Genomic DNA, 27,315 nt, shown 5'->3' on the forward strand with positions numbered 1-27,315 from the left:
ACCCCAACACCAGCCCTGCCGTGGCCTTGGTCCCTCAGGGGCTGTGGCCTTGTCCCTGGTGTCCTTGTCCCCGGGTGTCCAGCCTCATGTCCATTCTGTGTCCTTGTCCTTGTCCTTCACGTGCCCCCTGTGGGTCCCAGTCCCTGTCCCTGTTTCTGCCATGTCCCTGTCCCCAGTGTGCCCATGCCAGCGTCCTGGAGTGTCCCTGTCCCTGCTGTGTCCCTGGCATGTCCTTGTCCCTGGAATGTCCCTGTCCCTGCAGTGTCCCTGCCCACCCTGTGTCTGTCCCCACATTCCTGGAGTGTCTGTCCCTGTCCCGTCCCTGTCCTTGTCCCTGCTCTGTCCCTGTGCACCATGCCATGTCCCTGTCAGCGGTCTCTCCTTGTCCCCTGTGTGTCCCACTGTCCTGCTCTGGCCCTGGCATGTCCATGACCGTGGCGTGTCCCTTCCCGTGTCCTGTCCCATGTGCCACCAATCCCCACGTCCCTGGAGTGTCCCTGTCCCTGACCGTGGTGTGTCCTTGTCCCTGTCCCTGGCATGTCCCCATCCCTGGAGTGTCCCTGTCCCTCCCTGTCCCTGGTGTGTCCCTGGTGTGTCCCTGTCCCTGTCCCCGTCCCTGTCCCAGTCCCTGGTGTGTCTCTGTCCCTGTCCCAGTCCCTGGTGTGTCCCTGTCCCTGTCCCTGTCCCTGTCCCTGTCCCTGTCCCAGTCCCTAGTGTGTCCCTGTCCCTGGTGTGTCCCAGTCCCTGTCCCAGTCCCTGGTGTGTCTCTGTCCCTGTCCCAGTCCCTGTCCCAGTCCCTGGTGTGTCCCTGTCCCTGTCCCTGTTCCTGTCCTTGTCCCTGTCCCTGTCCCTGCCGTGTCCTACCGGGGCAGGATGACCCTGGCAGGTGCTGGGTGGGGGAGGGGGGGGTCCAGGGGCATTCCTGTTGAAAGTCCCCCCCACCAAAGGCCACGCCCAAGAGCAGCCACACCCACTGACCACGCCCATCGATCACGCCCACTGACCACGCCCATCGATCACGCCCACTGACCACGCCCATCGATCACGCCCACTGAACATGCCCCACCACCCCCGTAGGCCCTTTAGCCCCTCCCATCCCTAAGTCCCTCCCACCCCAAGCCCCTCCCACCCCATAGCCCTTTATCCCAAAGCCCCTCCCACCCCAAAGCCCCCTCCCACACCACAGCCCCTCCCACCAAAGCCCCTCCCACCCCAAAGCCCCCAATCCCCAAAGACCCCCATCCCCAAAGCCCCTCCCACCCCCAAGCCCCTCCCACCCAATGCCCCCACAGTCCCAAAGCCCCTCCCACCCCAGCCCCTCCCTCCCCAGCCCCTCCCTCCCACCAAAGCCCCTCCCACCCCAAAGCCCCCAATCCCCAAAGACCCCCATCCCCCCAGCCCCTCCCTCCCCAGCCCCTCCCTCCCCAGCCCCTCCCCGTTCCGGAAGGACGAGGCCGGTTTCGGGCTGGTTAAAATCTCACCATCCATTGGGTAGAAAAGGGCGGGGGGGGGCAGCCCCTCCCCCAGCCCCTCCCCCACCCACCCGGGGGGCTCCGGGGGTCCCGGGGGGGGGGAGGGGCCGAGACTTGGCACAAAAATCCTGGCGGCAGCGGGGGGAGGGGCCGGGCGGTAGAAAACGGAGTGGGGACATCAGGGAGGGGACCCTGTGCCCGGGGGGACCCCGCCACCACCCCCCCCCAAAGTACAAAAGAGCTAAAAACACCGCGGGGGGGCGGGGGGCTGCGGGGACCCCCGGGCCGGGCTGGCCCGGGGTGGTGGCACTGGGTGGTGGCCCATGGCAGTGGCCCTGGGGGGGTTCTGGGGGTGTCCCACAGGTGGCCGGTGGTGGTGGCACACGGGGTGGCCCAAGGGAGGGGGACCATAGTGGCAGTGGCCCTGGAGTGGCCACCCGGGGGGTGGCACTGTGTCACGCCAGCGGCCGTGGGCCTGGGGACACCCCAGGGACAGCCGGCGGTGGTGGCCCGTGGGGTGACCCGGCAGGGACAGCCACCCCTGGGGTGTCCCGGGCTTGGTGGCCCTGGAATGGTGACCCCTAGAGTGACCCAGCAGGGACAGCCACCCCGGGGGTGTGCCGGGCTTGGTGGCCCTGGGGGTGGCCCGTGGGGTGACCCAGCAGGGACAGCCACCCCAGGGGTGTCCTGGGGTTGGTGGCCTTGGAATGGTGACCCCTAGAGTGACCCAGCAGGGACAGCCACCCCTGGGGTGCCCCAGGAATGGTGGCCCATGGGATGGCCCCCAGGAGGGTCGGTGACCCAGGGGTGGCCCAGCCGCGGCCGGTGGCTCTGGGGACACCGTCGGGGTGGCTGGCAGCAGGGGGGTGGGTGGCAGCAGTGACCCTCGAGGCTGCCCGTGCCCGCTGTCCCGGTGCCACCTCCCTGCCAGCCCCCGGGGGTGCCATCCGCGCAGCCCCGCGGCTCCGGGGGCCGGTGGCACGCCCGGTGGCACGCCCGGTGTCCCCTAGTCGCCGGCCATGCACTTGAAGCGGTTCTTGAAGAAGAAGAGGCGCTGCTTGAGGCGCAGGCTGTCGTCGCGCGCCGCCGGGTACCGGTACCGGTTGTACTGGCGCTCGCCCTCCGAGCGCCGCCACGGCAGCGCCAGCTTGGACGCGTGGTCCACCACCACGTCCTCGCACGAGCCCACGTGCAGCACGCCCAGCCCGTCGATGAAGAACTCTGCGGGGCACAGGGGGACCCCAAAAGAGGATCAGAGGTGCCGTGGGGTGGTTCATGGTGGCTCTGATCCCGTGAGCCCATGTGGGGGGGAAACCAGTGTCCCCCTTGTCTCTGACCCCATTGTGGGGGGAATCCAGTGTCCCCCTTGTCTCTGACCCCATTGTGGGGGACCCCAATGTCTCCCCTTGTCTCTGACCCCATTGTGGGGGACCCCAGTGTCCCCCCTTGTCTCTGACCCCATTGTGGGGCACCCCAATGTCTCCCCTTGTCTCTGACCCCATTGTGGGGGACCCCAGTATCCCCCTTGTCTCTGACCCCATTATGGGGACCCCAGTGTCCCCCCTTGTCTCTGACCCCATTATGGGGACCCCAGTGTCCCCCGTTGTCTCTGACCCCATTGTGGGGCACCCCAATGTCCCCCCTTGTCTCTGACCCCATTATCAGGGACCCCAGTGTCCCCCCTTGTCTCTGACCCCCGGAACTGGGGGGCCCCCAGTGTTCCCCTTTATGTCTGACCCCAGCACCCCCTTATCTCTGACGCCCTGAATTGTGGGGGACCCTGGCATCCCCCCTTATCTCTGACCCCATTGTGGGGGACCCCAGCATTGCTCCCCTTTATCTCTGACCCCTGCATTATGGGGGGGACCCCAGCACCCCTTTATCTCTGACCCCCCGAACTGGGGGAACCCAGCACCCCCTTATCTCAGACCTCCCAGACCCCTCGGAACCCCCTTAGACTGAGCCCCAAATCCCCCCAGATGCCTCAGGACCCCCCCCCCCCAGACCCCTCGGGAACCCCTTAACCTGATCCCCCAGACCTCTCGGGCACCCCCAGACCCCTCTGGCACCCCCTAGCCTGAACCCCCAGTCCCCTCAAGACACCCCCAGACCCCTCTGACATCCCTTAACCCAACTCCCAGACCCCTCTGGCACCCCCAGACCCCTCGGGACCCCCCAGATCCCTCAGGACCCCCCCAGACCCCTCTGGCACCCCCTAGCCTGACCCCCAGACCCCTCAGGACCCCCAGACCCCTCGGGACTCCCTTAGACCGAGCCCCCAAACCCCCTAGACCCCTCTGGCACCCCCAGACCCCTCTGGCATCCCTTAACCTGAACCCCCAGACCCCTCAGCACCCCCAGACCCCTCGGGCACCCCTTAGTCTGAACCCCCAGACCCCTCAGGACCCCCAGACCCCTCAGCACCCCCAGATCCCTCAGCACCCCCAGACCCCTCTGGCACCCCTTAGCCTGATCCCCCAGACCCCTCTGGCACCCCCAGACCCCTCAGGACCCCCAGACCCCTCAGACCCCTCTGGCACCCCCAGACCCCTCAGCGCCCCCAGACCCCTCAGCACCCCCAGACCCCTCAGCACCCCAGACCCCTCGGGACCCCCAGACCCCTTCCCCCCGTTCCCCGCTCCTCACCGAGGTGCGCCACGCGGCGCAGGCGGGGGTCGAAGCCCACCTGGCGCACCTTGTCGGTGCGCGCCAGGAAGAAGTTGACGACGCCGTCGGTGACCACGCAGGCTGGGAAGCCGGCCAGGCGGTGGTGGAAGCCGGGCCGGGTCCGCAGGCAGTCGCCCCCCGCGCCGCCCCCGCGCACGCTCAGCCGCTGCCGGTACGTGGTGGTGTAGCCGGTGATCTCCCGCACCGCGCCGCCCACCTGCGGGCACAGCGCCGCGCTGGGGGGGCGCTGCGACCCCCAGGGACAGCCCGGGACCCCCAGGGACCCTCGGGACCCCCAGGGACAGCCTGGGACCGCCGGGGACAGCCTGGGACCCCCAGGGAACCTCGGGATCCCCAGGGACAGCCAGGGATCCACAGGGACAGCCCGGGACCCCCAAGGACAGCCCGGGACCCTCGGGGACCGCCAGGGACCCCCAAGGACAGCCCGGGACCCCCAGGGACAGCCTGGGACCCCCGGGGACAGCCTGGGACCCCCAGGGACCCTCGGGACCCCCAGGGACCCCCAGGGACAGCCCGGGACCCCCAGGGAACCTCGGGACCCCCAGGGACAGCCAGGGACCGCCGGGACCCCCAGGGACAGCCAGGGACCCCCAGGGACAGCCCGGGACCCCCAGAGACTGCCGGGACCCCCAGGGAACCTCGGGACCCCCAAGGAACCTCGGGACCCCCAGGGACTGCCCAGGATAGCCCAGGACTCACGGGAGTGACTGGGACTCCCAGGGACCCCCGGGACCCCTGGCATTGCCCACCGGTAGGATGGGGCTGCTGAGCTGGGACTGTGCCAGCACCCGGGCACCGGGACCCCCTGAGCCCCCACCGGGACCCCCTGAACCCCCATCTGGGCACCGGGACCCCCAGAGCCCCCACCCGGGCACCAGGACACCCTGGCCGGGCACTGGGGCCCCTTGAGCCCCCGTCCGGGCACCGGGACCCTCAGCCTCGCCCACCTGGGCACAGGAACTGCCGCACCGGTGTCCCCAGGGGTGTCCCCAGGGTGCCACCCACCCACGACCCCCGGGACCCCCAGCACCGCCCACCGGGGGGCACTGCAGGGCACGGGGGGCAGCGGGGCAGCCCTGGCACCGGCACGGGGCACCGGCAGCGCCAAACCCGGACCGCCCGTGTGCCCTGTGCCAGCCCCGGGCTGCTTCTGTCTGAGGCCACCCTCCCCCGGCCGTCCCTGCCCCCCGCGTGCCCGGCTGGTGCCCCCCCAAAGCCCCCCGTGCCCCGCACCGGTCCAGGCTGGGCACGGGAACCAGGGGCACCCCCAGACCACAGGGACCTGCTGGCCGTGCCCCCCAACCCCGTGCCCCCTGCAGCCCCCCTGGTGCCCCCCGTGCCCCGGTACCTCCTGGAGCTCCCTGGAGCTCACCGTGCCCCCTGCAGTGCCCCCAAACCCCCCATACACCTGCAGCCCTCTGTGCCCCCCGTGCCCCCTGCAGCCCCCGGTGCCCCCTGCAGCCCCTGGAGCCCCCCGTGCCCCCTGCAGCGCCCCCGTACCCTCCATCCTCGGTGCCCCCTGCAGCCCCCGGTGCCCCCCATATCCCCTGGAGCCCCCTGTGCCCTTCCCATGCCCCTCACCCCCCGTGCCCCGGTGCCCGCCGTGCCCGCACCAGGTCCAGGCTGGTTCTCTCCAGCACATCCACGAGCTTCTCCAGCCGCGTGCGGGGCGTGAAGATGAAGTCATCGTCCACCCACAGCACGTACTTGGTGGTCACCTGCGACACCGCCAGGTTCCTCCCGGCGAACCAGCCCTGCGGGGGCAGCGCGGACCCTCGGGCACGGCCCCGCACCCGCAGGGCCCGCGGTCCCCACCCTGCCACGCCCAGGGAGCCACATCCCCTCAGTGTCCCCTCTCTGCCAGCCCAGACCTCCATGTCCCCTCCTTTTTGGGGACCTCAGCTCCTGCCAGCCCTTCTGTGCCCCACACGGCTCTGCCAGTCCCCGTGTCCCCTGCCTGGGGTCCCTGCCACCATCCTGTGTCCCTGGAGTCCCCACAGCCCTGTCACCATCCCGTGTCCTTGGGGACCCCACAGCCCTGTCACCATCCCGTGTCCCCTGCCTGGGGTCCCTGTCCCCCTCCCCTCTCGCCTGTGTGGGTCCTTGCCCCCTGCCGTGTCCCCTGTGGGGGTCCCTGCCACCATCCCCTGTGGGGGTCCCTGACCCCTGCTATGTCCCCTGCCACCCTCCCATGTCCCCTGCCGTGCTCCCCAGTCCCCTGTCTGGGGTCCCTGCCCATCCCCTGTCCCCTGTTTGGGGTCCCTTCCCCCCTGCCTTGTCCCCTGCCATGTCCCCTGTGAGGGTCCCTGCCCATCCCCTGTCCCTTGCAGGGGTCCCTGTCTGGGGTCTCCACAGCCCTGCCACCATCCCCTGCCCCTGTGGGGGTCCCTGCCTGTGTCCCCTGCCCTGTCCCTGCCCTGTCCCTGCGGTATCCCCTGTGGTGTCCCCTGCCCCGTCCCCTGTGGTGTCCCCTGCCCTGTCCCTGCCGTGTCCCCTGTCCCTGCCGTGTCCCTGCGGTGTCCCCTGCCCCGCGGTGCCCACCTTGCCGAAGGGCATGAGGTAGTGCTCCAGGTGTGGCCCTGCCAGGGGCTCGGGGCGCTGGCTGTCGTCGGCCACCACGATGGTGACGGAGGGGTAGAAGCGGCGGATGCTGGCGATGAGCCCCCGCAGTTTGTCGTAGCGCAGGAACGTCTTGGTGGCCACGGTCACCAGCGCCGAGATGTTGTACCCTGGGGGGAGGCACTGGGAGCGCTGCGAGCCCGGACTGGGAGCACTGGGAGCACTGGGAGTGTGAACTGGGAGCGCTGGGAGCCCGGACTGGGAGCACTGGGAGCGCTGGGAGTGTGAACTGGGAGTGCTGGGAGCGCTGGGAGCCCGGACTGGGAGCACTGGGAGCGCTGGAAGCGTGAACTGGGAGCGCTGGGAGCGCTGGGAGCCTGAACTGGGAGCACTGGGAGCACTGCGAGCCCAGACTGGGAGCGCTGGGAGCACTGGGAGACTGAACTGGGAGTGCTGGGAGCCCGGACTGGGAGCACTGGGAGACTGAACTGGGAGTTCTGGGAGTGCTGGGAGACTGAACTGGGAGTGCTGGGAGTGTGAACTGGGAGCCTGAACTGGGAGCACTGGGATCCTGGCACTGGGGGCACTTGGGACACTGGGATTCTGGAACTGGGAGCACTGGGATCTGGGCACTGGGGGCACAGGGAGTCTGGCAGTGCGGGAACTGGGAGCACGGGGGTCACTGGGGACACGGGGACTCTGGCACTGGGGGCACTGGGATCCGGGCACTGGGAGCACTGGGATTCTGGCACTGTGGGAACTGGGAGCACTGGAAGTACTGGGAGTCAGGCACTGGGAGCACTGGGGGCACTGGGGACACGGGGACTCTGGCACTGGGAGCACTGGGGGCAGGGCCGGGCCGCTCTCGGGGTGCAGCCCCGTGCTCACCCCCGTCCCCGCCGCTGTCGCTGTCGCTGTCGCCGCTGTCGCTGTCGCCGGCGCTGCCCGGGCCGTAGAGGCGCGGCGTGGGCGGGTGCCGGATGCGGATGGCGAAGGCGGCGGAGTGGCCGTCGGTGGAGAACTGCACTGCAGGGCGAGCGGGGGCTGGGGGCGAGCGGGGGCTGGGGGCGAGGGGCGGGGGGCGAGGAGGGCACGGGGGGCACCGGGGGACAGCGGGAACGACGGGGGCGTCGGGGGTACCGCGAGTGTCCCAGAGATCCCCCGAGTGTCCCTGAGGGCATTGGGGTCCGGGGGTGCCCCTGTGGGTATCGGGGATCCAGGGGTGCCCCTGTGGTCATTGGGGGTACCCCGAGTGTCCCTGTGGGACAGGGGGATGGCGAGTGTCCCTGTGGGCATCCCCAAGTGTCCCTGTGATCATTGGGAATCCGGGGGTGTCCCTGTGGGTATCGGGAGTCTGGGGTGCCCCTGTGGGCATTGGGGGTACCCCAAGTGTTCTGTGGCCATTGGGGGTCCCACGAGTGTCCCAGGGAACCCCCGAGTGTCCCTGTGGGTATCGGGGATACCCCGAGTGTCCCTGAGGGTATTGGGGGACCCTGAGTGTCCCTGTGGTCATTGGGAATCCGGGGGTGTCCCTGTGGGCAGTGGGGGTACCACAAGTGTCCCTGTGGGATTGGAGATCCGGGGGTGTCCCTGTGGGTGTCGGGAGTCTGGGGTGCCCCTGTGGGCATTGGGGGTACCCCAAGTGTTCTGTGGGCATTGGGGGCCCCACGAGTGTCCCAGGGATCCCCCGAGTGTCCCTGTGGGCATTGGGGTTACTCCAAGTGTCCCTGTGGTCATTTGGGGTACCGGGGGTGTCCCTGCGGGTATCGGGCATCCAGGGGTGTCCCTGTGGTCATTGGGGGTACCCCAAGTGTCCCTGTGGGACTGGGGGGACCGCGAGTGTCCCTGTGGGTATCGGGGACCTGGGGGTGTCCCTGTGGGCAGTGGGGATACCCCAAGTGTCTCAGGGAACCCCCAAGTGTCCCTGTGGGACTGGGGGTACCACAAGTGTCCCTGTTGGTATCGGGAGTCTAGGGTGCCCCTGTGGGCATTGGGGGTACCCCAAGTGTTCTGTGGGCATTGGGGGCTCCACGAGTGTCCCAGGGATCCACCGAGTGTCCCTGGGGTTTCAGGGATACCCCGAGTGTCCTGAGGGCATTTGGGATCTGGGGGTCCCGGGGGGGAACTGGGCATCCAGGACAACCAGGGGAGCTCGGGGGTCCCGGGGGTGTCGGGAGTCCCAGGAGCCAGGGGTTCAGGGTTCCCAGGGCTCTGGGGGTCCCGGAGTGAGCCCCCCCCCCCGCACGCACCGATGTCGGCGGTGTCGGGGTGGAACTGGGTGTTGGTGTAGGTGACGAACTGCAGCTGCCGGTTCAGGTGGTCCAGGTGGGCGGCGGCCAAGGACAGGTGCGGCTGCCCCTCCCCCCGCAGCGCCACGCCCTCCACCTCGGCCGCCACCGCCAGCGTCCCCAGCGAGGCCGTCAGGTTCACCTGGGGGCGGCACGTCACGGGGGGGGCACGCCAGGGACCCCCCAAAGCGGGGAGGGGGCGCACGGGGTGGGGAGGGGGCTCCGCGGCCCCGCCCACCCCCATAGCCCCGCCCACAGAGCGGGCAGGCCCCGCCCACAGAGCGCACAGGCCCCGCCCATTTCCATCCTCACCTGGTACCTGCTCCGGGCCGGCGCCTGCAGGCTGAGCCCTGGGGGCCGCGACACGGGGGGTGAGCCCCGGACCCCCTGCACCCCCCCAGAGCCACCCGGGGGTCTCCCTGCCCAGGGACCCCCTGCACCCCCCCAGAGCCACCCGGGGGTCCCCCCTGCCCAGGGACGCCCCTCCCCGTGCCCCCTCCCCGACGCTGTGCCCCCACCCCGGGTGCTCCACACCCCCCGTTCCCCCCCATTCTGTGCCCCCCACCGTCCGCCCCAGCCCCGTGCCCCGACCCTGTTCCCCCCCGTTTCTCCCATTCTGTGCCTCCCCCGTGCCCCCAGACCCATGCCCCGACCCTGTGACCCTCAGCACCCCCCCCGGGGTGCTCCTCACCACCCCGTTTCCCCCATTCTGGGCCCTCCCCGTGCCCCCCCCCCCGTGGCCCCCAGCCCCGTGCCCCGACCCTGTGACCCTGTGCCCCCCCCAGATGCTCCTCACTCCCCGTTTTTCCCAATCTGTGCCTCCCCCCGTGCCCCCCAGCCCCGTGCCCCCCCGTTTCTCCCATTCTGTGCCCCCCCACCATGCCCTGACCCTGTGCCCCCCACCCCGGGTGCTCCTCACCCATTCCCCCCATTCTGTGCCCTCCCCGTGCCCCCACCGTGGCCCCCAACCTCGTGCCCCGACCCTGTGCCCCCCTTCTCCCCCATTCCGTGCCCCCCGGTGCCCCCCGCGCCCCCTCACCGGGCACCAGCACGGTCTGCAGCGGCCGCACCTCCACCCCCTGCGCCGGGTACTCCAGCGGGGAGTTGGCCGGGACGATCAGCAGGCGGTCGGCGGGGGTCTGCACCCTGCGGGGGGCACCGGGCTTAGCCGGGGGTCGCGGGGGTCGCGCACGCAGCCAGGGGGCTGTGCCAGCCCGCGGGGTCCCCGCGCTCACCGGTTGCGGTAGTTGCGGTACTCGCGCTCCCGCAGCCGCAGCTGCCGCGGCCGCTCCCCGGGGCTGAAGGCGCTGGCGAAGTCGAGCCCCGGCGGGCCGGGCCCGAAGAGGCGCCGGTGCAGCGGCAGCGCCAGCCCCCGCCTCCGCCTCCGCCTCGCACGAGCAGCCGTTCCGCGGCAGCAGCCTGGCGCGACAGGGCCGCTGTCACCGACAGCGGGGAGCGGCACCGCCCTGGCACCCCCTGGCAGCGCCCTGGCACTGCCCTGGCACTGCCTGTCCCCAGGTGGCACCGCCCTGGCACCTCCTGGCACCACCCTGGCACTGCCTGTCCCCAGGTGTCACTGCCCTGGCACTGCCCTGGCACTGCCCTGGCACCGCTCTGGCAGCTCCTATCACTGCCTGTCCCCAGGTGTCACCACCCTGGCACTGCCCGTCCCTGCGTGGCACCGCCCTGGCACCGCCCTGGCACCCCCCTGGCACTGCCCTGGCACTGCCTGTCCCCAGGTGTCACCGCCCTGGCACCGCCCGTCCCTGCGTGGCACCGCCCTGGCACCCCCTGGCAGCGCCCTGGTACTGCCTGTCCCCAGGTGTCACTGCCCTGGCACCGCCCTGGCACCTCCTGTCACTGCCCGTCCCTGCGTGTCACCGCCCTGGCACTGCCCTAGCACCGCCTGTCCTCACGTGGCACTGCCCTGGCACCTCCTGTCACCTCCCCTGTCCCCAGGTGTCACCGCCTTGGCACTGCCCCGACACCTCTCGTCCCTCCCTGTCCCCTCGTGTCACCCCCCTGGCACCTGCTGCCACCTTCCAGCCCCACCTGCCACCCCCACAGCCCTGACCCCCCTGGCATGGCCTTTGTCACCCCTCTGTCACTGCCCATCCCCCGGTGCCCCCAACACCCAACCCTGGGGTGCCCCATCTTTGGGTGCCCCCACCCAGGGGTGCCCCATGGGAGCCACAGCCCCGTCCTGGGGTGCCCTCAGCCCTGAGCACCCCCAACCTTGGGTACCCCCATCCTTGGGTACACCCACCCTTCGGTGCCCCCCACCCTTTGGTACCCTCACCCTTGAGTACCCCCCAAACTTTGGGTAACCCCACCCTTGGGTGCCCCACCCTTGGGTACCCCCATCTTTGGGTACCCCACCCCGTGGTGCCCCCCAACCATGGCTACCCCACCCTTGGGTGCCCCAACCCTTGGGTACCCCCCACACCCTGGTGCCCCCAACCCTTGGGGAAACCCCACCCATGGGTACCCCCACACCCGGTTACACCACGCTTGGGTGCCCCCCACCCTTGGGTACCTCCACCCTTGTGTGCCCCATCCTTGGGTGCCCCCCGCCCCTGGGTGCCCCAACACTTGGGTGCCCCCACCCCCGGTGCCCCCAACCATGGGTGCCCCCATCCTTGGGTACCCCCACACCCCAGTGCCCCACCGTGGTGCCCCCCCACCCCTGGGTGCCCCACCCCTGGGTGCCCCACCCCTGGGTGCCGTCCTTACTCCATGACCTCCTCCTTGAGGCGGAAGGGCACGTGGGGGTAGGCGCGGGCGGGGGGGGGCAGGGGGGGCGGCAGCCGCTCGGGGGGGGGGCGGCGCAGGTCCACGCTGGGGGGGCCCTTGGGTGCCCAGAGGTGCAGGTAGAGCGCGGCCAGCGAGGCCGAGGCCACCAGCAGCAGGCACAGCGCCCGCTGCGCCCCCCGCATCCTGCCTGGGGGGGCACGCCGTCACCCGGGGCACCCGGGGCAGCCCCTCCCGGTGCCCCCCAGTGCCCCCCAGTGCCACCCAGTGCCCCCAACAAAACCCAGCCCCTCCCAGTGCCCCCCAGTGCCCCCCAGTGCCTCCAATAAAACCCAGCCCCTCCCAGTGCCCCCCAGTGCCCCCCAGTGCCCCCAAAACAACCCAGCCCCTCCCAGTGCCCCCCAGTGCCCCCAACAAAACCCAACCCCTCCCAGTGCCCCCCAGTGCCCCCAACAAAACCCAGCCCCTCCCAGTGCCACCCAGTGCCCCCGGGGCGGGGCAGCTCCTCCCAGTGCCCCCAACAAAACCCAGCCCCTCCCAGTGCCCCCCAGTGCCCCCAATAAAACCCAGCCCCTCCCAGTGCCCCCCAGTGCCCCCCAGTGCCCCCAATAAAACCCAACCCCTCCCAGTGCCCCCCAGTGCCCCCAGGGCGGGGCAGCTCCTCCCAGTGTCACCAGTGCGACCCAGCCTCTCCCAGTGCCCCCCAGTACAGCCCAACCCCTCCCAGTGCCCCCAGTACAACCCAGAGCCCCCAGTGCCTTCTGCTGCCACCCAGCATCCCCAGTACAAACCAGTGGCCACAGAACCCCCCCAGTACAAACCAGCACAAACCAGTGCCCACGTCACTCCCCCAGGGAATCCCAGTACAAACCAGTGCAAACCAGTGCCCATGGCACCCCCCCCTCCAGTGACTCCCAGTACAAACCAGTGCCCACAGCACCTCCCAGTACAAACCAGCACAAACCACTGCCCACGTCACTCCCCCAGGGACTCCCAGTACAAACCAGTGCCCACAAGCCCCTCCCAGTACAAACCAGTGCCCACGGCACCTCCCAGTGACTCCCAGTACAAACCAGTGCCACCAGTGCCGTGCACCACCCCTCAGTCCCCGCTCTGCCTCCAGCGTTCCCCAGCACTCCCATCTCCCAGTTTCCCAGTTCTCCCAGTTTCCCAGTTCATCCCAGTGCCCTGCCCAGTGCCCTGCCCAGTGCCCCACCCAGCTCCCCCTTTCTGCTGTGCTCGGACCCCTCTGTCCTGCCCCAGTGCTCCCAGTACCCCCAGTGCCTCCCAGTGCTCCCAGTACCCCCAGTGCTCCCAGTGCTCCCAGTACTCCCAGTGCTCCCAGTACCCCCAGTGCTCCCAGTGCTCCCAGTGTTCCCAATTGTCCCAGTTTCCCCAACGATCCCAATTCTCCCAGTGCTCTCAGCGATCCCAGTACTCCCAGTTCTCCCAGTACCCCCATTTCTCCCAGTGCTCCCAATTCTCCCGGCGCTTCCAGCGCTCCCAATTCCCCCCATTCTCCCGGTGTTCCCAGTACTCCCAGTTCTCCCAGTGCCCCCAGCGCTCCCCGTGCCCGCACCTGGGGGTGGGCGCGGGTCCGGGGGTCTCAGCCCACACTCATGGCTCTGCCCCCGCAGCTGCGGCCTGGGGACACGGCGACAGTGTCGGGCGGGGGGGCCGCCCCCGGGACCCCCCGGGACCCCCCGGGACCCCCCGGTCCTGCCGCCCCCCGGGGGTCCCCGCGGGCTCGGGGCTCGGCAGGGCCGGGGGCGTCACGCCGGGAGGGGCGGGGGGCGCGGGGGGGGCAGGGAGGGGCCTGGGGATGCCGGGGGGGGCGGGGGATGCGGAGCGAGGGGGGCTGGGGCTGCTGGGGGGGGACGGGATGCGGGGATGCCGGCGGTCCGGGGGTGTCGGGGGGTGTCTGGGGGGTGCGGGGGGAGCGGCGGGATGGGGGGCTGGGGGCGTCGGGGGGCAGGGGCGGCGATGTCGCAGCCGCGGGGCCGCGGCAGCCGCCATCCCTCACCGCGACACGTCGCGACAGGAGCGGCCCCGGCCCTACCTGGCTCGGCTGGCGGATCCCGGCGCTCCGCAAGCGGCACCGGCACCGGAGCGGGCGGCGAGGGCGCCCCCGGCGGCCCCGGTGCGGAACGGCACCGCCGCAGCCCCGGGAGGGGCGGGGCGAGGCTGGGGGGGCACGGGCGGCGGAGGGGGGGGGTGCGGACCGCGGGGGGGGGGGGGTCGGGCCGGCCTCAGCCCCCCCGGTGCGGCGGGCACAGGCCGCGCTTTGTGCCCACGCGCGGGGAGCACAACGGCCCCATTGACCGGGGGGGCGCGGGGGGGCTCTGCGGGACCGGGAGGGGGCGGCGGCGGAGCGGGGGGGGCTGGGAGACTCGGGGGGGTGCCGGGGGGTGAAGGAGCGCGGAGGGGTCCCGGGGGCTGGGGGGGCTGAGGGGTCCCGGGAGGCTGAAGAGTCCCGGGGGTTGAGGGGTCCCGGGGGTTGGGGGGTCCCGGGGGTCCCGGGAATTGAGGGGGTCCCGGGGGTTGGGGGGTCCCGGGGTTTGGGGGGATCCCGGGGCTTGGGGGTCCCGGGGGCGCTCGGGATCCCGGGGATTGAAGGGCTCCCGAGGGCTTCCGGGGACTGAGGGGTCCCGGGGCCTGGGGGATCCCGGGGATCCCGGGGGTTGGGGGGTCCCGGGGTTGGGGGTCCCGGGGATTGGGGGTCCCGGGGGCCCTCGGAGAGGTCCGGGCGGGCTCGGGGGAGGCCGGGGCAGCGGTGCCGGGGGAAGGCGCCGGGGGCGGCCCCGCTCGCTCGGGGTCCCCGCTCGCCCCTCCCGGCTCCGGTAATCACGTGACCCCCCCCCCCCGGGATGCTCGGGGCTCTCCGCCAATCAGCGCGCGGGGATCGCCTGCATCCCGCTCGGCCAATGGGGAGCCGCCAGGAGTTACGTCATCGCGGCCGGCCGCGCCCCGCCTCGCCATTGGCTGCCGCCCGCGCGGGCCCCGGCCAATCGCCGCAAGCCGCGGCCTCGTAACCACCTCGCCCCCGCGGCCTCACAGCCGGCGGCGTCATCCCCGCCCGCTGACCAATCAGAACCGAGCTTGCCTTTGACAGGCAGGAGTTCAGACCAATCACAGCCCGCAGCAGCAGGGCCGGGGCGGGCGCGGGGAGGTGCGGGCGGAAGCGGAAGCGGCGGCGGCGGGGGAAGATGGCGGCGCGGCGGGGCCCGGGGCCGGCGGCGGCGCTGGCGCTGCTGGCGCTGCTCGGCCCGGGCTGGCCCCTCCGCGGGGCCCGGGCCGCGCTCAACCTGCAGGAGCTCAGCGAGCTCAAGTACGGCCTCGAGATCCTGGCCGAGCCCGTGCTGGCCGGGCAGGTGCGCCGCGGCACCGGGGCCAACGGCCGCGGAGGGGGCGGCGGGGGGGCCCGGGGGTCCGCCGGCACCGGCGCGGCGGCCACGGGGCTGCGGGGCAGGAGGGGAGGGAACGGGCACCGGGAGCGCCGGTGCGGGGCGATCCGGGCGGGGCTGCGGTCACGGCTGACCCGGGGCTGAACCGGGACAGAGATCGGGGCTGAACCGGGACAGAGATCGGGGCTGAACCGGGACAGGGATCGGGGCTGAACCGGGGCAGGGATCGGGGCTGAACCGGGGCAGGGATCGGGGCTGAACCGGGCAGGGATCGGGGCTGAACCGGGGCAGGGATCGGGGCTGAACCGGGGCAGAGATCGGGGCTGAACCGGGGCAGGGATCGGGGCTGAACCGGGACAGGGATCGGGGCTGAACCGGGGCAGGGATCAGGGACCAACCGGGACAGGGATCGGGGCTGAACCGGGACAGGGATCGGGGCTGAACCGGGACAGAGATCGGGGCTGAACCGGGGCAGGGATCGGGGCTGAACCGGGACAGAGATCGGGGCTGAACCGGGGCAGGGATCAGGGACCAACCGGGACAGGGATCGGGGCTGAACCGGGGCAGGGATCGGGGCTGAACCGGGCAGGGATCGGGGCTGAACCGGGACAGGGATCGGGGCTGAACCGGGGCAGGGATCGGGGCTGAACCGGGACAGGGATCGGGGCTGATCCGGGGCAGAGATCGGGGCTGAACCGGGCAGGGATCGGGGCTGAACCGGGACAGGGATCGGGGCTGAACCGGGGCAGGGATCGGGGCTGAACCGGCCCCGGTACCCGGCTGTGCTCCTTACCGGGCTCGTTCCGGCAGCCGCTGGGCGGTGCAGCCCGGCCGGGGGTCCCTTCCTGCGGGGCCGGGGGTCCCGGGCTCGGTTCGGGGGTCCCGGTGTGGCCGCGCCCCCCCGAGCGCGCGCTGCAGCTGCCGCCAGATGTGCCGGATGCGGGGGAGGGGACAGAGGTGTCACTTCGTGTTTCGGGTCCCCCGGGGCGGGGGGGCGGGGGGGAGGGGACATCCCGCAGCCCGGTCTGTCCCGGTCTGTCCCGGTTCGTCCCGGGGCTCCTGCAGCTCTGGGGCAGCCCCTGGGCGGTTTTGGGGGGTCCCGAGCCCCCCGCAGCTGCCAGGGCAGGGCGGGGCTGTCCCCCCCCCCCCCCGTGGGACAGGGACAGGGTGGGGGCGGGGCTGAGGTTTGGCCGGGAGGGGCGGGGGAGTCTGGGGGACTTTGGGGTCACCAGGGGGGTGCAGGGTCTCTGGGGCGGCTTTGGGGTCCCTGGAGTGTCTGTGGGGTCACTGGGGGGGGTTTGGGGTCCCAGGGGGGCTGCAGGATCCTCAGAGGGGTCTCCCCAAGGGGGGCAGAGCCATGGGGGGTGTTTTGGGGTACCAGGGGGGCTCTGGGGTGCCAGGGGGGGCTCTGGGGTGCCATGGGAGGTGCCAGGGTGTGTTTAGGGGTGCCAGGGGGTGCCGGGGGGGGCTCTGTGGTGCCAGGGGTCTCTCACTGTGCCATGCCTGCAGCGCCAGGCTGGGGACGTGGTGACAGTGCCCAGGGGGGTGCCAGGGGTCTCTGGGATGCTATGGGGGGCTCTGGGGGGTGCTGGGGATCTCTGGGATGCCATGGGGGGCTCTGGGGGTTGCCAGGGGTCTCTGGGATGCCATGGGGGGTGCCAGGGTGTGTTTAGGGGTGCCATGGGGGTCTCTGGGGCTCTCTCACGGTGCCGTGCCCGCAGCGCCAGGCGGGGGACGTGGTGACGGTGGCGTCGCGGTTCAAGCAGCGCTACGAGTGCCGCCTGCCCCCCGCGGCCGTGGGGCCCCCCCCGGGCCCCCCCCGCGACCCCCGGCTCTACAACGGCTCCGGCGTGGCCGAGCTGCTGCGGCCCATGGGCAGCGCGCCCTGCCTGCTCAAGGTGGGCACAGAGGGCACGGGGGGTGCCGGGGGGCACGGGGGGTGCTGGGGGGCACAGGGGGGCATGGGGGGTGCCAGGGGGCATGGGGGAACATGGGGGCACCACGCCCTGCCTGCTCAAGGTGGGCATGGGGGGTGCCAGGGGGCACGGGGGGTGCTGGGGGGCACAGGGGGGCACGGGGGGTGCCAGGGGACACTGCACCCTGCCTGCTCAAGGTGGAGCCGTGGGGTGCCAGGGGGCACAGAGGGCACAGGGGGGCATGGGGGGTGCCAGGGGGCATGGGGGGACATGGGGGCACCACGCCCTGCCTGCTCAAGGTGGGCACAGGGGGCATGGGGAGTGCTGGGGGGCACAGGGGGGTATGGGGGCACTGCACCCTGCCTGCTCAAGGTGGGCATGGGGCACGGGGGGTGCCAGGGGACATGGGGAGTGCTGGGGGGCACCGTGCCCTGCCTCCTCAAAGTGGGCACAGGGGGTGCCAGGGGGCATGGAGGGTGCCAGAGGGGCACAGGGGGTGTTGGGGCACCATGCCCTGCCTGCCCAAGGCGGGCATGGGGACTGCTGGGGGACATGGGGGCTGCCAAGGGGCACTGCACCCTGCCTGTTCAAAGTGGGCACAGGGGGTGCCAGGGGGCATGGGGGGTGCCAGAGGGGCATGGGGGGCACAGGGGGTGTCGGGGGGCACTGCACCCTGCCTGTTCAAAGTGGGCATGGGGAGTGCCAGGGGGCATGGGGGGTGCCAGGTTGCTGGGGGGTGCCAGGAGGGCACAGTCTCCTCCAGCCTGCCCTTGTCCCCTCCATCCTTGGGCTGGCACTTTCACCTTCCTGGCCCTGTCCTCTGTCCCGGGCTGGCACTGGGGCTGGCACTGTTCTCTCCAGCCTGCCCTTGTCCCTTCTGTCCTGAGGATGGCACTGCCCTCTTCAGCCTGGGACTGGCACTGTCCCCTCCAGCTAGGGGGGCACAGGGAGTGCCAGGGGGCCACAGGGGGCATGGGGAGTGCCAGGGGGGCACAGAGGGTACCAGGGGGGCATGGGGGGTGCCAGGGGGGCACAGAGGGTACCAGGGGGGCACAGGGCTCACCAGGCTCTCCGCTCTTCCCAGACCAAGGACTGGTGGACGTACGAGTTCTGCTACGGGCGGCACATCCAGCAGTACCACCTGGAAGGTGACCCTGGGGACAGGGCGGGGGCACCGTGGCACCGCGGACCCCTCCCCACGCCCCTCAACGCGTGCCCTCTCTGTGCCCACCCCCCAGAGTCTGAGATCAAGGGCGACGTCCTGGTCCTGGGCTATTACCAGTCCGCCTTCGACTGGGACGACGAGACAGCCAAGGTGGGCACAGCGGGCAGGGGCAGCGCTGTGCCCGTGCCCACGCCGTGCCCACACCATGCCCACGCCGTGCCCACCCTGTGCCCACCCCTGCAGGCCTCCAAGCAGCACCAGCTGAGGCGCTACCACAGCCAGAGCTACGTGAACGGCTCCCGCTGCGACCTCACCGGCCGCGCCCGCGAGGCCGAGGTCCGGGTAAGAACGGCGGGCACGGGGGGCACGGGGGCACGGGGGCACGGCAGGGCCTCACCCGGGGGCCGTGCCCGCAGTTCCTGTGCGAGGAGGGCGCCGGGGATTACATTGCCCGCGTGGACGAGCCGCAGTCGTGCCAGTACGTGCTGACGGTGCACACCACGCGCATCTGCCACCACCCGTTCCTGCGGCCCGCCCCGGGGCTGGCACCGCAGCCCATCCGCTGCCAGCCCGCCCTCTCGCCCGCCCAGTACGTCCAGTACGTGCGTGCCCAAGTCTGTGAGTACCAGGGAGGCCTGGCCAGGGGGGTGGGTGTGGGGTTGGAGCTGTGTGCTGCCCGTCTTGAGGCTGGCATCGAGCCCTGGTGCAGGGCTGGCGCTGTCCCCTCCAGCCTGGAGCTGGCACTGTGCTCTCTATCTTAGAGCTGGCGCTGTCCCCTCCAGCCTGGAGCTGGCACTGTCCCTTCCAAACTAGAGCTGGCACTGTCTATCCTAGAGCTGGCACTGTCCCCTCCAGCCTGGAGCTGGCACTGTGCTCCCTATCTTAGAGCTGGCACTGTCCCCTCCAGCCTGGGGCTGGCACTGTCCCTTCCAAACTAGAGCTGGGAATGTCTGTCCTAGAGCTGGCACTGTTCCCTCCAGCCTGGGGTTGGCACTGTCCTCTTCAGCCTGGGGCTGGCACTGTCCCTCTCAGCCTGGCACTGTCTCCTCCAGTTTAGAGGTGGCACTGTCCCCTCTATCCTAGAGCTGGCACTGTCCCCCTTCCAGCCCGGCCCTGTCCCCTCCATCCCAAGGCTAGCACTGTCACCCTCCTGGCCCTGTCCCCTCTGTGCTGGGACTGGCACCATTCCCTGTGCCAGGGCTGGCCGTGTCCCCTCGGACGCAGGGCTGCCGTGGTGCCCCGCAGCATGGAGCTGGGGCTGTCCCCCAGCTGTGCTGTCGCTGTCCCCCGTGTCCCCAGCTGACACCAAGAGGAAGGTGGAGGAGATCTCGGAGGAGCTGCGGACGCTGGACACGCGGCTCTGGAGTGACAGGGACAGCGAGCCCCCCTCCCAGAGCCCTGGGGACCCCCAGGAGGGTATGGCCCTGTCCCCTCCTGGCGGTGACAGCACTGCCACTGTCCCCTCTGCTCCTGGGAGCCCCCCTGGCTGTGGGCTTGATGCTCCCAGTGCCAGGCGTGTCCCCCTGTGGCAGCTGTGCCCCCCCTGTGCCAGGGAACCAGGCAGAGCCAGCCAGGGATGTGCCAGCTGGGCAGCAGGAGGTGACAGGCACAGGCAGCGAGCAGCAGGACAGCACCAGGGTGAGTCCCAGTGGCCCTGGGGACATTCTGGGGGTCACGTTGGGGGTTCAGAGTCCTGCTCCATGCCCTGTGTCCTCCCTGCAGGAGCCGTCCCCGAGGGCAGCTGGCGGTCGGGCAGCTGGTGAGTCCTGGGGTGTCCTCCCCGTGTCACCTCCGTGCCCACCCCGTGTCCCCCGTGCCCCCCAGTGTTCCCCTGCTACTTCCACCCCCCTGTCATGGCTTCCCTCCCAGATCCACGGAAGAAAATCCACTTCAAGGTGATCCGGAGCCCCGGGGACCTGCTGCAGTTCATCGAGGAGCTGAAGGAGACCACCAGGAAGGTGGGCACCTCCCCCTGCCCTCGGGCCCCTCCGTGCCTCAGTTTCCCCTGACCCCCTTCCCACTGCCTCAGGCCAAGGAGAAGGCGAGCGAGGAGGAGGAGAAGGAGGAGAAGGAGGAGGCAGCAGCCAAAGCTGCCCCAGCCCCACCTGGCCCCGCAGAGCCCCCCCAGCCCCGAGACCCTGCCCGGCCCCGAGGCCCCCCCCGCGGGCGAGGAGGAGGAGGAGGATGAGGAGGAGGATGAGGATGAGGAGGAGGAGGCAGGGCCGCTGCTGGCGGGGCTGGAGCTGCTGCCACGGGAGCAGGTGGCGAGGCTGAAGGAGGAGGTGAAGAGCCAGATGGAGCAGGAGTTCGACAGCATCATCAGCGAGGTGGGACCCCTGGGCTGGGACCCCTGGGCTGGGACCCCCACAGGGGCACTGGGACCCCCACAGGGGCACTGGGACCCTCCCCTGGCTGGGCTGGGACCCGCACAGGGGCGCTGGGACCCCCACAGGGACCTTGGGACCCCTACAGAGACACTGGGACCCTCCTGACTGGGGTTGGGACCCACACAGGGGCACTGAGACTCCCCTCACCAGGATGGGATCCCCACAGGGACACTTGGACCCCCCTGGCTGGGCTGGGACCCCCACAGGGACATTGGGACACCCTGCCTGGTCTGGGACTCCCCAAGGACACTGGGATCCCCCTGCCTGGGCTGGGACCCCCACAGTGGCAATGGGACCCCTCTCACTGGGCTGGGAATGCCCTGGCTGGGCTGGGGACCCCTGGCTGTGTTGGGGACCCCTGGGGGGGTTGGGACCCCCTGGCTGGGCTGGGGACCCTGTGGGATGGCCAGGGCTGCCAGGAGAGACGGGGCCAGCCTGGGGCCAGCCTGGGGGCAGCGTTTGTGGCCCGGCTGCTCCGGGTGCCCGCTGGCCAGGCCGGGAACCCCCTGCCCGCCCCCCCCCGCAGGTGGAGGACGAGCTGGAGACCGAGGGGCTGAAGGGCGAGTTCGACCGGAGCCGCGCCACGCGCACCCTGGCGACCACCCTGAGCCGCCTGATGGAGCGGCTGGACAGGGCCGAGCCCCGCCGCGACCCCCCCGGGCCCCGCCGCGACCCCCCCGGGACCCCCCCGGCTGCCGGGGCCCGCAGGGAGGAGGAGGAGGAGGAGGAGGAGGAGGGGGGAGCCGCGAGGAAGGGCGGGCCCCGGCCGGGCAAGGACGGGCGGGTGCGGGTGAGGACGGGCAGGGTCGGCAGCCGCGACCCCCCCCAGGAGGGGGAGCCTGGCCGGGGCAAGCAGGAGCCCCCCCGGGAGGAGCGGGAGCCCCCCCGGGAAAAGCAGAGCCCCCCGCAGCTGCCGCAGGTGGAGAGCGAGGTGCGGGAGCTGCTGGCCAAGGAGGGGCTGCGGGCTGAAGGTACGGGAGAGCCCCCCGCCCCAAATTAACCACCCTCGAGCCCCAAATGAGCCCCCCCGGGCCCCAGATCAACCACCCCGCCCCAAATCAACCCCCCCCGGCCCCCTCCGCAGGGAAAATCGAGATCAAGATCGTGACGGCGTCGTCGTCGGGGGGCGAGGAGGAGGAGGCGGCGCAGTGGCTGTCGGAGGAGGATTCCCGCAGCCTGAAGGAGATCTTCCTCAGCATCCTGGTGCGGGGGGGCTGCGAGGGCCGGGGGGGGCTGCGAGGGGTGGGGAAGGGGCTCCGAGGGATGGGGGCACGACTGAGGCTCGGGAGAAGGAATTTATGGTGGTGGGGGAAACTGAGGCACGGCAGGGCTGAGGGGTGGGGGGAAAACTGAGGCACGGGGTGGAACTGAGGTGGGGCAGGGCTGGGGAATGTGAGGGGCTGAGGAATGGGGGGGAAACTGAGGCACGGGGTGGAACTGAGGTGGGGCAGGGCTGGGGAATGTGAGGGGCTGAGGAATGGGGGGGAAACTGAGGCACGGGGTGGAACTGAGGCGGGGCAGGGTTGGGGAATGTGAGGGGCTGAGGAATGGCAGGGAAACTGAGGCACAGGGGGACACACGGGTGGAGAGAGTGGGGACAGGACAGAGGTCAGGGAGAGCTGAGGACGGAGAAGTGGGGCATGGGGGGGCACAGAGGTGAAGGGGGCACTGAGATGAGGGAGGGCACAGGTCAGGGAGGGCACTGAGGTCAGCGGGGCAGGGAGGTGAACGGGTAGCACCGAGGTGAGGAGGGGGCATGAAGTGAGTGGGCACTCAGGTGAAGGGGGGCACTGAGGTGATGGAGGGGGCGCAGAGGTCAGGGGGGCACAGGGCTGAGCAGGCACTGAGAGGGGCACAGGGCTGAGCGGGCACAGAGAGGGGCACAGGGCTGAGCGGGCACTGAGGTGAGCAGGCACTGAGAGAGGCACAGGGCTCAGGGGGCACTGAGAGGGGCACAGGGCTGAGCGGGCACAGGGCTGAGTGGGCACTGAGGGGGGCACAGGGCTGAGCGGGCACTGAGCTCAGGGGGCACAGAGAGGGGCACAGAGAGGGGCACAGAGAGGGGCACAGGGCTGAGCGGGCACTAAGCTCAGCGGGCACTGAGGGGGGCGCAGGGCTGAGCAGGCACAGGGCTGAGCGGGCACTGAGGGGGGCACAGGGCTGAGCGGGCACTGAGCTCAGGGGGCACTGAGGGGCGCACAGGGCTGAGCGGGCACTGAGCTCGGGGCACAGAGAGGGGCACAGAGAGGGGCGCAGAGAGGGGCGCAGGGCTGAGCGGGCACTGAGCTCAGGGGGCACTGAGGGGGGCACAGGGCTGAGCGGGCACTGAGGGGCGCACAGGGCTGAGCGGGCACTGAGCTCAGGGGGCACTGAGGGGCGCACAGGGCTGAGCGGGCACTGAGCTCAGGGGGCACTGAGGGGGGCACAGGGCTGAGCGGGCACTGAGCTCAGGGGGCACAGAGAGGGGCACAGGGCTGAGCGGGCACTGAGCTCAGGGGGCACAGAGAGGGGCACAGAGAGGGGCACAGGGCTGAGCGGGCGCCGTCCCCAGGTGCAGGGCACGGAGGAGGCGCAGAAGGAGCGGCGGCGGCAGCAGGCGCTCGAGGACAATTACCGCTTCGTCTGGGGGGGCCGCGACGAGCCCCCCCCGCCCGCTGACTCCGAGGACCAAGACTTCTGATCCCCCAAATCCTGAGCCCGTAAATCCTGAGTGTGCCCCCAGAATTGTGGCTTCATCCCTGCCCTGGCACCGGGCGCGGGGCACCCCAAGGACCCCGGTGTCGCCCACCCGGGGGGAGGGCACCGTGCCCCCCCAGGACCCTGCCCTGCTGGGGGTGGCACTGTGCCCCCCCAGGACCCTGCCCTGCTGGGGGATGTCACCGTGCCCCCCCAGGACCCTGCCCTGCTGGGGGATGTCACCGTGCCCCGCCAGGACCCTGCCCTGCTGGGGGATGTCACCATGCCCCGCCAGGACCCTGCCCTGCTGGGGGAGGGCACCGTGCCCCCCCAGGACCCTGCCCTGCTGGGGGATGTCACTGTGCCCCCCCAGGACCCTGCCCTGCTGGGGGATGTCACCGTGCCCCCCGGGGGACCCTGCCCTGCTGGGGGATGTCACTGTGCCCCCCCAGGACCCTGCCCTGCTGGGGGTGGCACTGTGCCCCCCCAGGACCCTGCCCTGCTGGGGGAGGGCACCGTGCCCCCCGGGGGACCCTGCCCTGCTGGGGGTGGCACCGTGCCCCCCCAGGACCCTGCCCTGACATCGGGTGCATTTGTGACACGGCTGACCCGGGGTGGGGGGAGGATTGGCTGTGATTTGGGGGTGGGAGGGTTGGGGGGTGGGGGTGGGTGTAATTTGGGGTGGGGGGGGTCCTGTTGGCACTGGAGCCGTTCGTGCTGCCCCCGGCCCGGGGGATCTCTCTCTCATAATGAGATGTCGCGGGGTCGTTCGCCCCCCCCCTTTTATCAATAAACCGAGGTCGCCCCGGGCTGTGTCTGTGTCCCCCCCCACCGTGTCACCTTCCCGGGGTCTTCATTCCTCGCCCCCCACAAAATTGAGGGAGGGGCGGGGCCGCGGGCGCGGCAGCCAATCAGAATTAGGGCGGGGCCAGGGGCTCGCCCGGCCTCGGCCAATGGGAGCGCGGGGGGCGGGGAACGCGGGACCCCCGGACGGACCGGGACCCCCGGGACCACCAAAACCCTCGGGGACAGCGGAGCCACCGGCACCGACGGGACCCCCAGGAACCCGAGGAGCCCCCGGGACCCCCGGACCCGCTGGGACCCAGCAGGGCCCCCAACCCACCCAGGAACCAACCGTGGCACCCCCGGAGGTCACCACTGCCCCCCCCAACTGAAAACAGGGGTTCAGTGTCGCCCACCCTGCACCCTCTGGATCTGGGGTTCCCGTTCAGTGTCACCCGCCCTGCACCCCCTGGATTTGGGGTGCCCGTTCAGTGTCACCCACCCCGCACCCCCTGGATTTGGGGTGCCCAGCTCTGGTGCCGTTCCTGCCCCGTGGGTGTCCCCCCTCTCCGTGTGTGTCACCCCCCCCTCCGTGGCTCTGTCCTGTCCCCCGCCTCCCTCGGGCTCCCCCCGGCCGGTGGCAGTGGCCGATGAAGCCGCGGGGGCTGGGGGGTCCCGGGGGGGTCCCCACTGACCCCCACATTCCCAAGCCAGGTGCCCCCATGCCGCTCCTGAGCCCGCGCGTCTCCTTCCACGGGGGCCTCTTGGTGGCCTTCATCACCACCTTCCTCCTCCTCCGCGGCCTCCTGCTGCCCCAGCCGGGACCCCCGGGTGGCCGCTGCCCCCCGGGACCCCCCGGGACCCCCCGATCCCCCGCGCTCTGCGGCGCGGCCCCGTCGGGCGCTGCAGGTGGGCGCTGCTGCCAGGGCGGGTGGCGCTGGGGGGGACACGGGGGACGCTGCTGGGGTGGGGCTGGCGGGGCAGCGGGGGGGGGGGGTCTCACCCCCTCTGCTCCAATGCTTGGGGACAGTGACCCCCCTGACAGTGACAGCGCGGGGACACCGGGCCCTGAGCTCCGCGCTCCTTGGAGCTGCGAGGTTTGATTGCATCCAGAGCGATTTTCTGCTCACAGCCAATAACGCCTCAGCAGCACAAATCTGTATTTTGGCGTTGATAACTGCGGAGGGAACAGCTCCTGTGTCCCCTCAGCACCCCAGACCTGGCTCAAACGGTGTCACTCTGTGCCAGCGGGTGCGGGTGCCGCGCTGGGTGATGGCAGCGCCCCAAAACCCGCAGAGCAAACCCCTCTCCACGTGCGACACCGCCCTGTCCGTGAGCTCCGAGCCCGCCCCGCTCCTCCTGGCCCGGGGGCTGCGGGTGCCCGGGGCCGGCTCCGTGCTCAGCCCGAGGAGGACGCGGCGCTGGGGCAGTGCCTGGAGAGGCTGCGGTGGCCGTGGGGGACTCGCGGGACGCGTGGGGACCGGGGACTTTCCATCCCTGCCCGCCCGGGGCTTGTGGTAGCGGGGCTACTGCTGGCACCCCGTCGTGGAGGCGGGTCACAGCCCAAGGGGGGACCCTGTCCCCGTCTGGGGGGTGGCTGTGACCCCCCCACAAGTGGCCGTGCACCCCCCGCAGGCCAGACCCCCATGTTCAACCTCAGTACCCCACAGTGGCCACTGTCTCCCTGGGAGTGGCCACAGCCCTCCTCGGGTGGCATCTTTCCCGTACCTGGCTGTCACACAACCACGGACCCCTTTTGTGGCTCTGGTGTCCCCGCCGTGCGTGGCCACCACCCCCCCGTGTCACCTCCTGTGGCTGTGACACCCTCGAGGTGCAGCCACATGCCACCCCCGTGCCTGGCTGGCATGTGGTGCCACCACGGCCATGGGGGGCCACGGCATGGCCCCCCAAATCCCCGTGAGGTCGCCAACCATGGCCAGGACATTCCTACGCTGCGTGTGACCAGCGTGTCCCCCACGTGGCCACCGTGTCCCCCTCACAGCTGGCCGCAGGTGCCCCCCTTGTGCCCACGGTGTCCTTGGTGTTCTCTGCATGGCCACGATCCCCCTCCCCTGGCCGTGACCCCCAGCGTGTCCCCCCCGCGTGGGGCCCAAACTCCAGCCGTGGTGTCCCCGCTGTCACCAGTGTCCCCTCCGTGTCCCTGTGGCCCCTGTGCTGGCCCTGCCCCGGGCAGGGGCTCTGCTGACCAGGAACAGCCCCCAGCGCCCCTTCCCCACCCTGCCCGTGGCACCAAGGGGGTGGGGGGCTCTGGGTGCCCGGTGCCACACCCCCGCGACCCCCAACGCCCCCGGGACCCCCGCGGTCCCCAACGCCACCCGGAGCCACCCGGGTCCCCAGGCACCCAAAGCCCCCGAGCCCTGCCCGTCCCTTCCCGGACCCCCCCGCGGTGAAGTGCCCCCAAATTTGGGGGGTTCCTAAAGTGGGGTGTGCCGGGAGACCCCCCACTCACATCGCCCCGTTCCTGGGACCCCAAATCCCCCGAGCCCCCCCCCCGTGTCCGGTGCCCCCCCCAACCCCGCGTCCCCGGCGGACCCGCGCGGCCCTAATTAGCGGCTGTTAATGAGCTGTGCGGGGAGAGGATGGCCTTGATTCGGGGGGTGCGGGGGGGGCCAAAGTGGGGCTGAGGGCTTGGGGGGGCTGGGAGGGCCCGGGGGTCTCAGCAGGACACAGAGGGGGGGGAGGGTCCCACTGTCACTCTGGGGGGGTCTGGGGGACCCCACGGTGGGGGGAGAGCCGGGGACAGGGGGACAGGGGGACAGGGGGACAGGGGGACAGGGGACAGAGGGACAGAGGGACAGAGGGACAGAGGGACGGGGGACAGAGGGACAGGGGGACAGGGGGACAGGGGACAGAGGGACAGAGGGACAGGGGACAGAGGGACAGAGGGACAGAGGGACAGAGGGACAGGGGGACAGGGGACAGAGGGACAGGGGGACAGAGGGACAGAGGGACAGAGGGACAGGGGACAGAGGGACAGAGGGACGGAGGACAGAGGGACAGAGGGACGGGGGAACAGGGGGACAGAGGGACAGGGGACAGAGGGACAGGGGGAGAGGAGGACAGAGGGACAGAGGGACAGGGGATAGGGGGATAAGGGACAGAGGGACAGGGGGAGAGGAGGACAGAGGGACAGAAGGGCAGGGGGACAGGGGGACACGGGGACAGAGGGACAGGGGACAGGGGGACAGAGGGACAGGGGGACAGG

At 71.4% G+C, this 27,315-nt stretch overlaps 2 protein-coding genes and 1 pseudogene across 4 annotated transcripts; 2 read left to right on the top strand and 1 right to left on the bottom strand.

The window, feature by feature from the left end:
- Positions 1 to 1,464: 1,464 nt before the first annotated feature.
- Positions 1,465 to 14,003, bottom strand: B4GALNT1 (beta-1,4-N-acetyl-galactosaminyltransferase 1). 3 transcript variants are annotated; one of them, XM_064401067.1, is made up of 12 exons: positions 13,818 to 14,003; positions 13,338 to 13,402; positions 11,741 to 11,948; positions 10,243 to 10,426; positions 10,078 to 10,153; positions 9,320 to 9,357; positions 8,969 to 9,149; positions 7,608 to 7,745; positions 6,702 to 6,889; positions 5,774 to 5,914; positions 4,119 to 4,356; positions 1,465 to 2,693 (listed from the first exon to the last, which is right to left on the bottom strand). In XM_064401067.1, exons 3-12 carry the CDS (start codon positions 11,941 to 11,943, stop codon positions 2,479 to 2,481), a joined length of 1,602 nt encoding a protein of 533 aa, XP_064257137.1. In that variant the 5' UTR covers positions 11,944 to 11,948; positions 13,338 to 13,402; positions 13,818 to 14,003; the 3' UTR covers positions 1,465 to 2,478. The 3 variants fall into 3 exon arrangements, with proteins under 3 accessions (XP_064257137.1, XP_064257138.1, XP_064257139.1); XM_064401068.1 differs by having other exon boundaries at positions 11,741 to 11,944; positions 13,818 to 13,883; XM_064401069.1 differs by lacking the exon at positions 10,243 to 10,426 and having other exon boundaries at positions 10,047 to 10,153; positions 13,818 to 14,001.
- Positions 13,585 to 23,624, top strand: OS9 (OS9 endoplasmic reticulum lectin). Its single transcript, XM_064401070.1, is given in 16 exon segments — positions 13,585 to 13,898; positions 14,871 to 15,129; positions 16,884 to 17,060; positions 18,163 to 18,226; positions 18,317 to 18,393; positions 18,487 to 18,585; positions 18,660 to 18,861; positions 19,543 to 19,659; positions 19,796 to 19,881; positions 19,966 to 20,002; positions 20,113 to 20,201; positions 20,273 to 20,419; positions 20,421 to 20,570; positions 21,157 to 21,601; positions 21,715 to 21,833; positions 23,182 to 23,624. Coding segments are annotated over 16 exon segments (2,496 nt in total). The 5' UTR covers positions 13,585 to 13,599; the 3' UTR covers positions 23,311 to 23,624.
- LOC135287780 (basic proline-rich protein-like) lies at positions 23,590 to 26,528 on the top strand (annotated as a pseudogene).
- The last annotated feature ends 787 nt before the right edge of the window (positions 26,529 to 27,315 follow it).

This window comes from Passer domesticus, chromosome 31 (assembly GCF_036417665.1).
Source record: "Passer domesticus isolate bPasDom1 chromosome 31, bPasDom1.hap1, whole genome shotgun sequence".
NCBI lineage: Eukaryota > Metazoa > Chordata > Aves > Passeriformes > Passeridae > Passer > Passer domesticus.

Bases quoted from the DNA above. Each gene is read 5' to 3' on its own strand.
- B4GALNT1 (XM_064401067.1), bottom strand. From the start codon at position 11,943: ATGCGGGGGGCGCAGCGGGCGCTGTGCCTGCTGCTGGTGGCCTCGGCC. The intron at 7,746-8,968 runs GTGCGTGCGGGG...CTCGCCCTGCAG, and splicing joins CCCCGACACCGCCGACATCG to TGCAGTTCTCCACCGACGGC. The intron at 2,694-4,118 runs GTGAGGAGCGGG...TGTGCCCCGCAG, and splicing joins GCGCCGCGTGGCGCACCTCG to AGTTCTTCATCGACGGGCTG.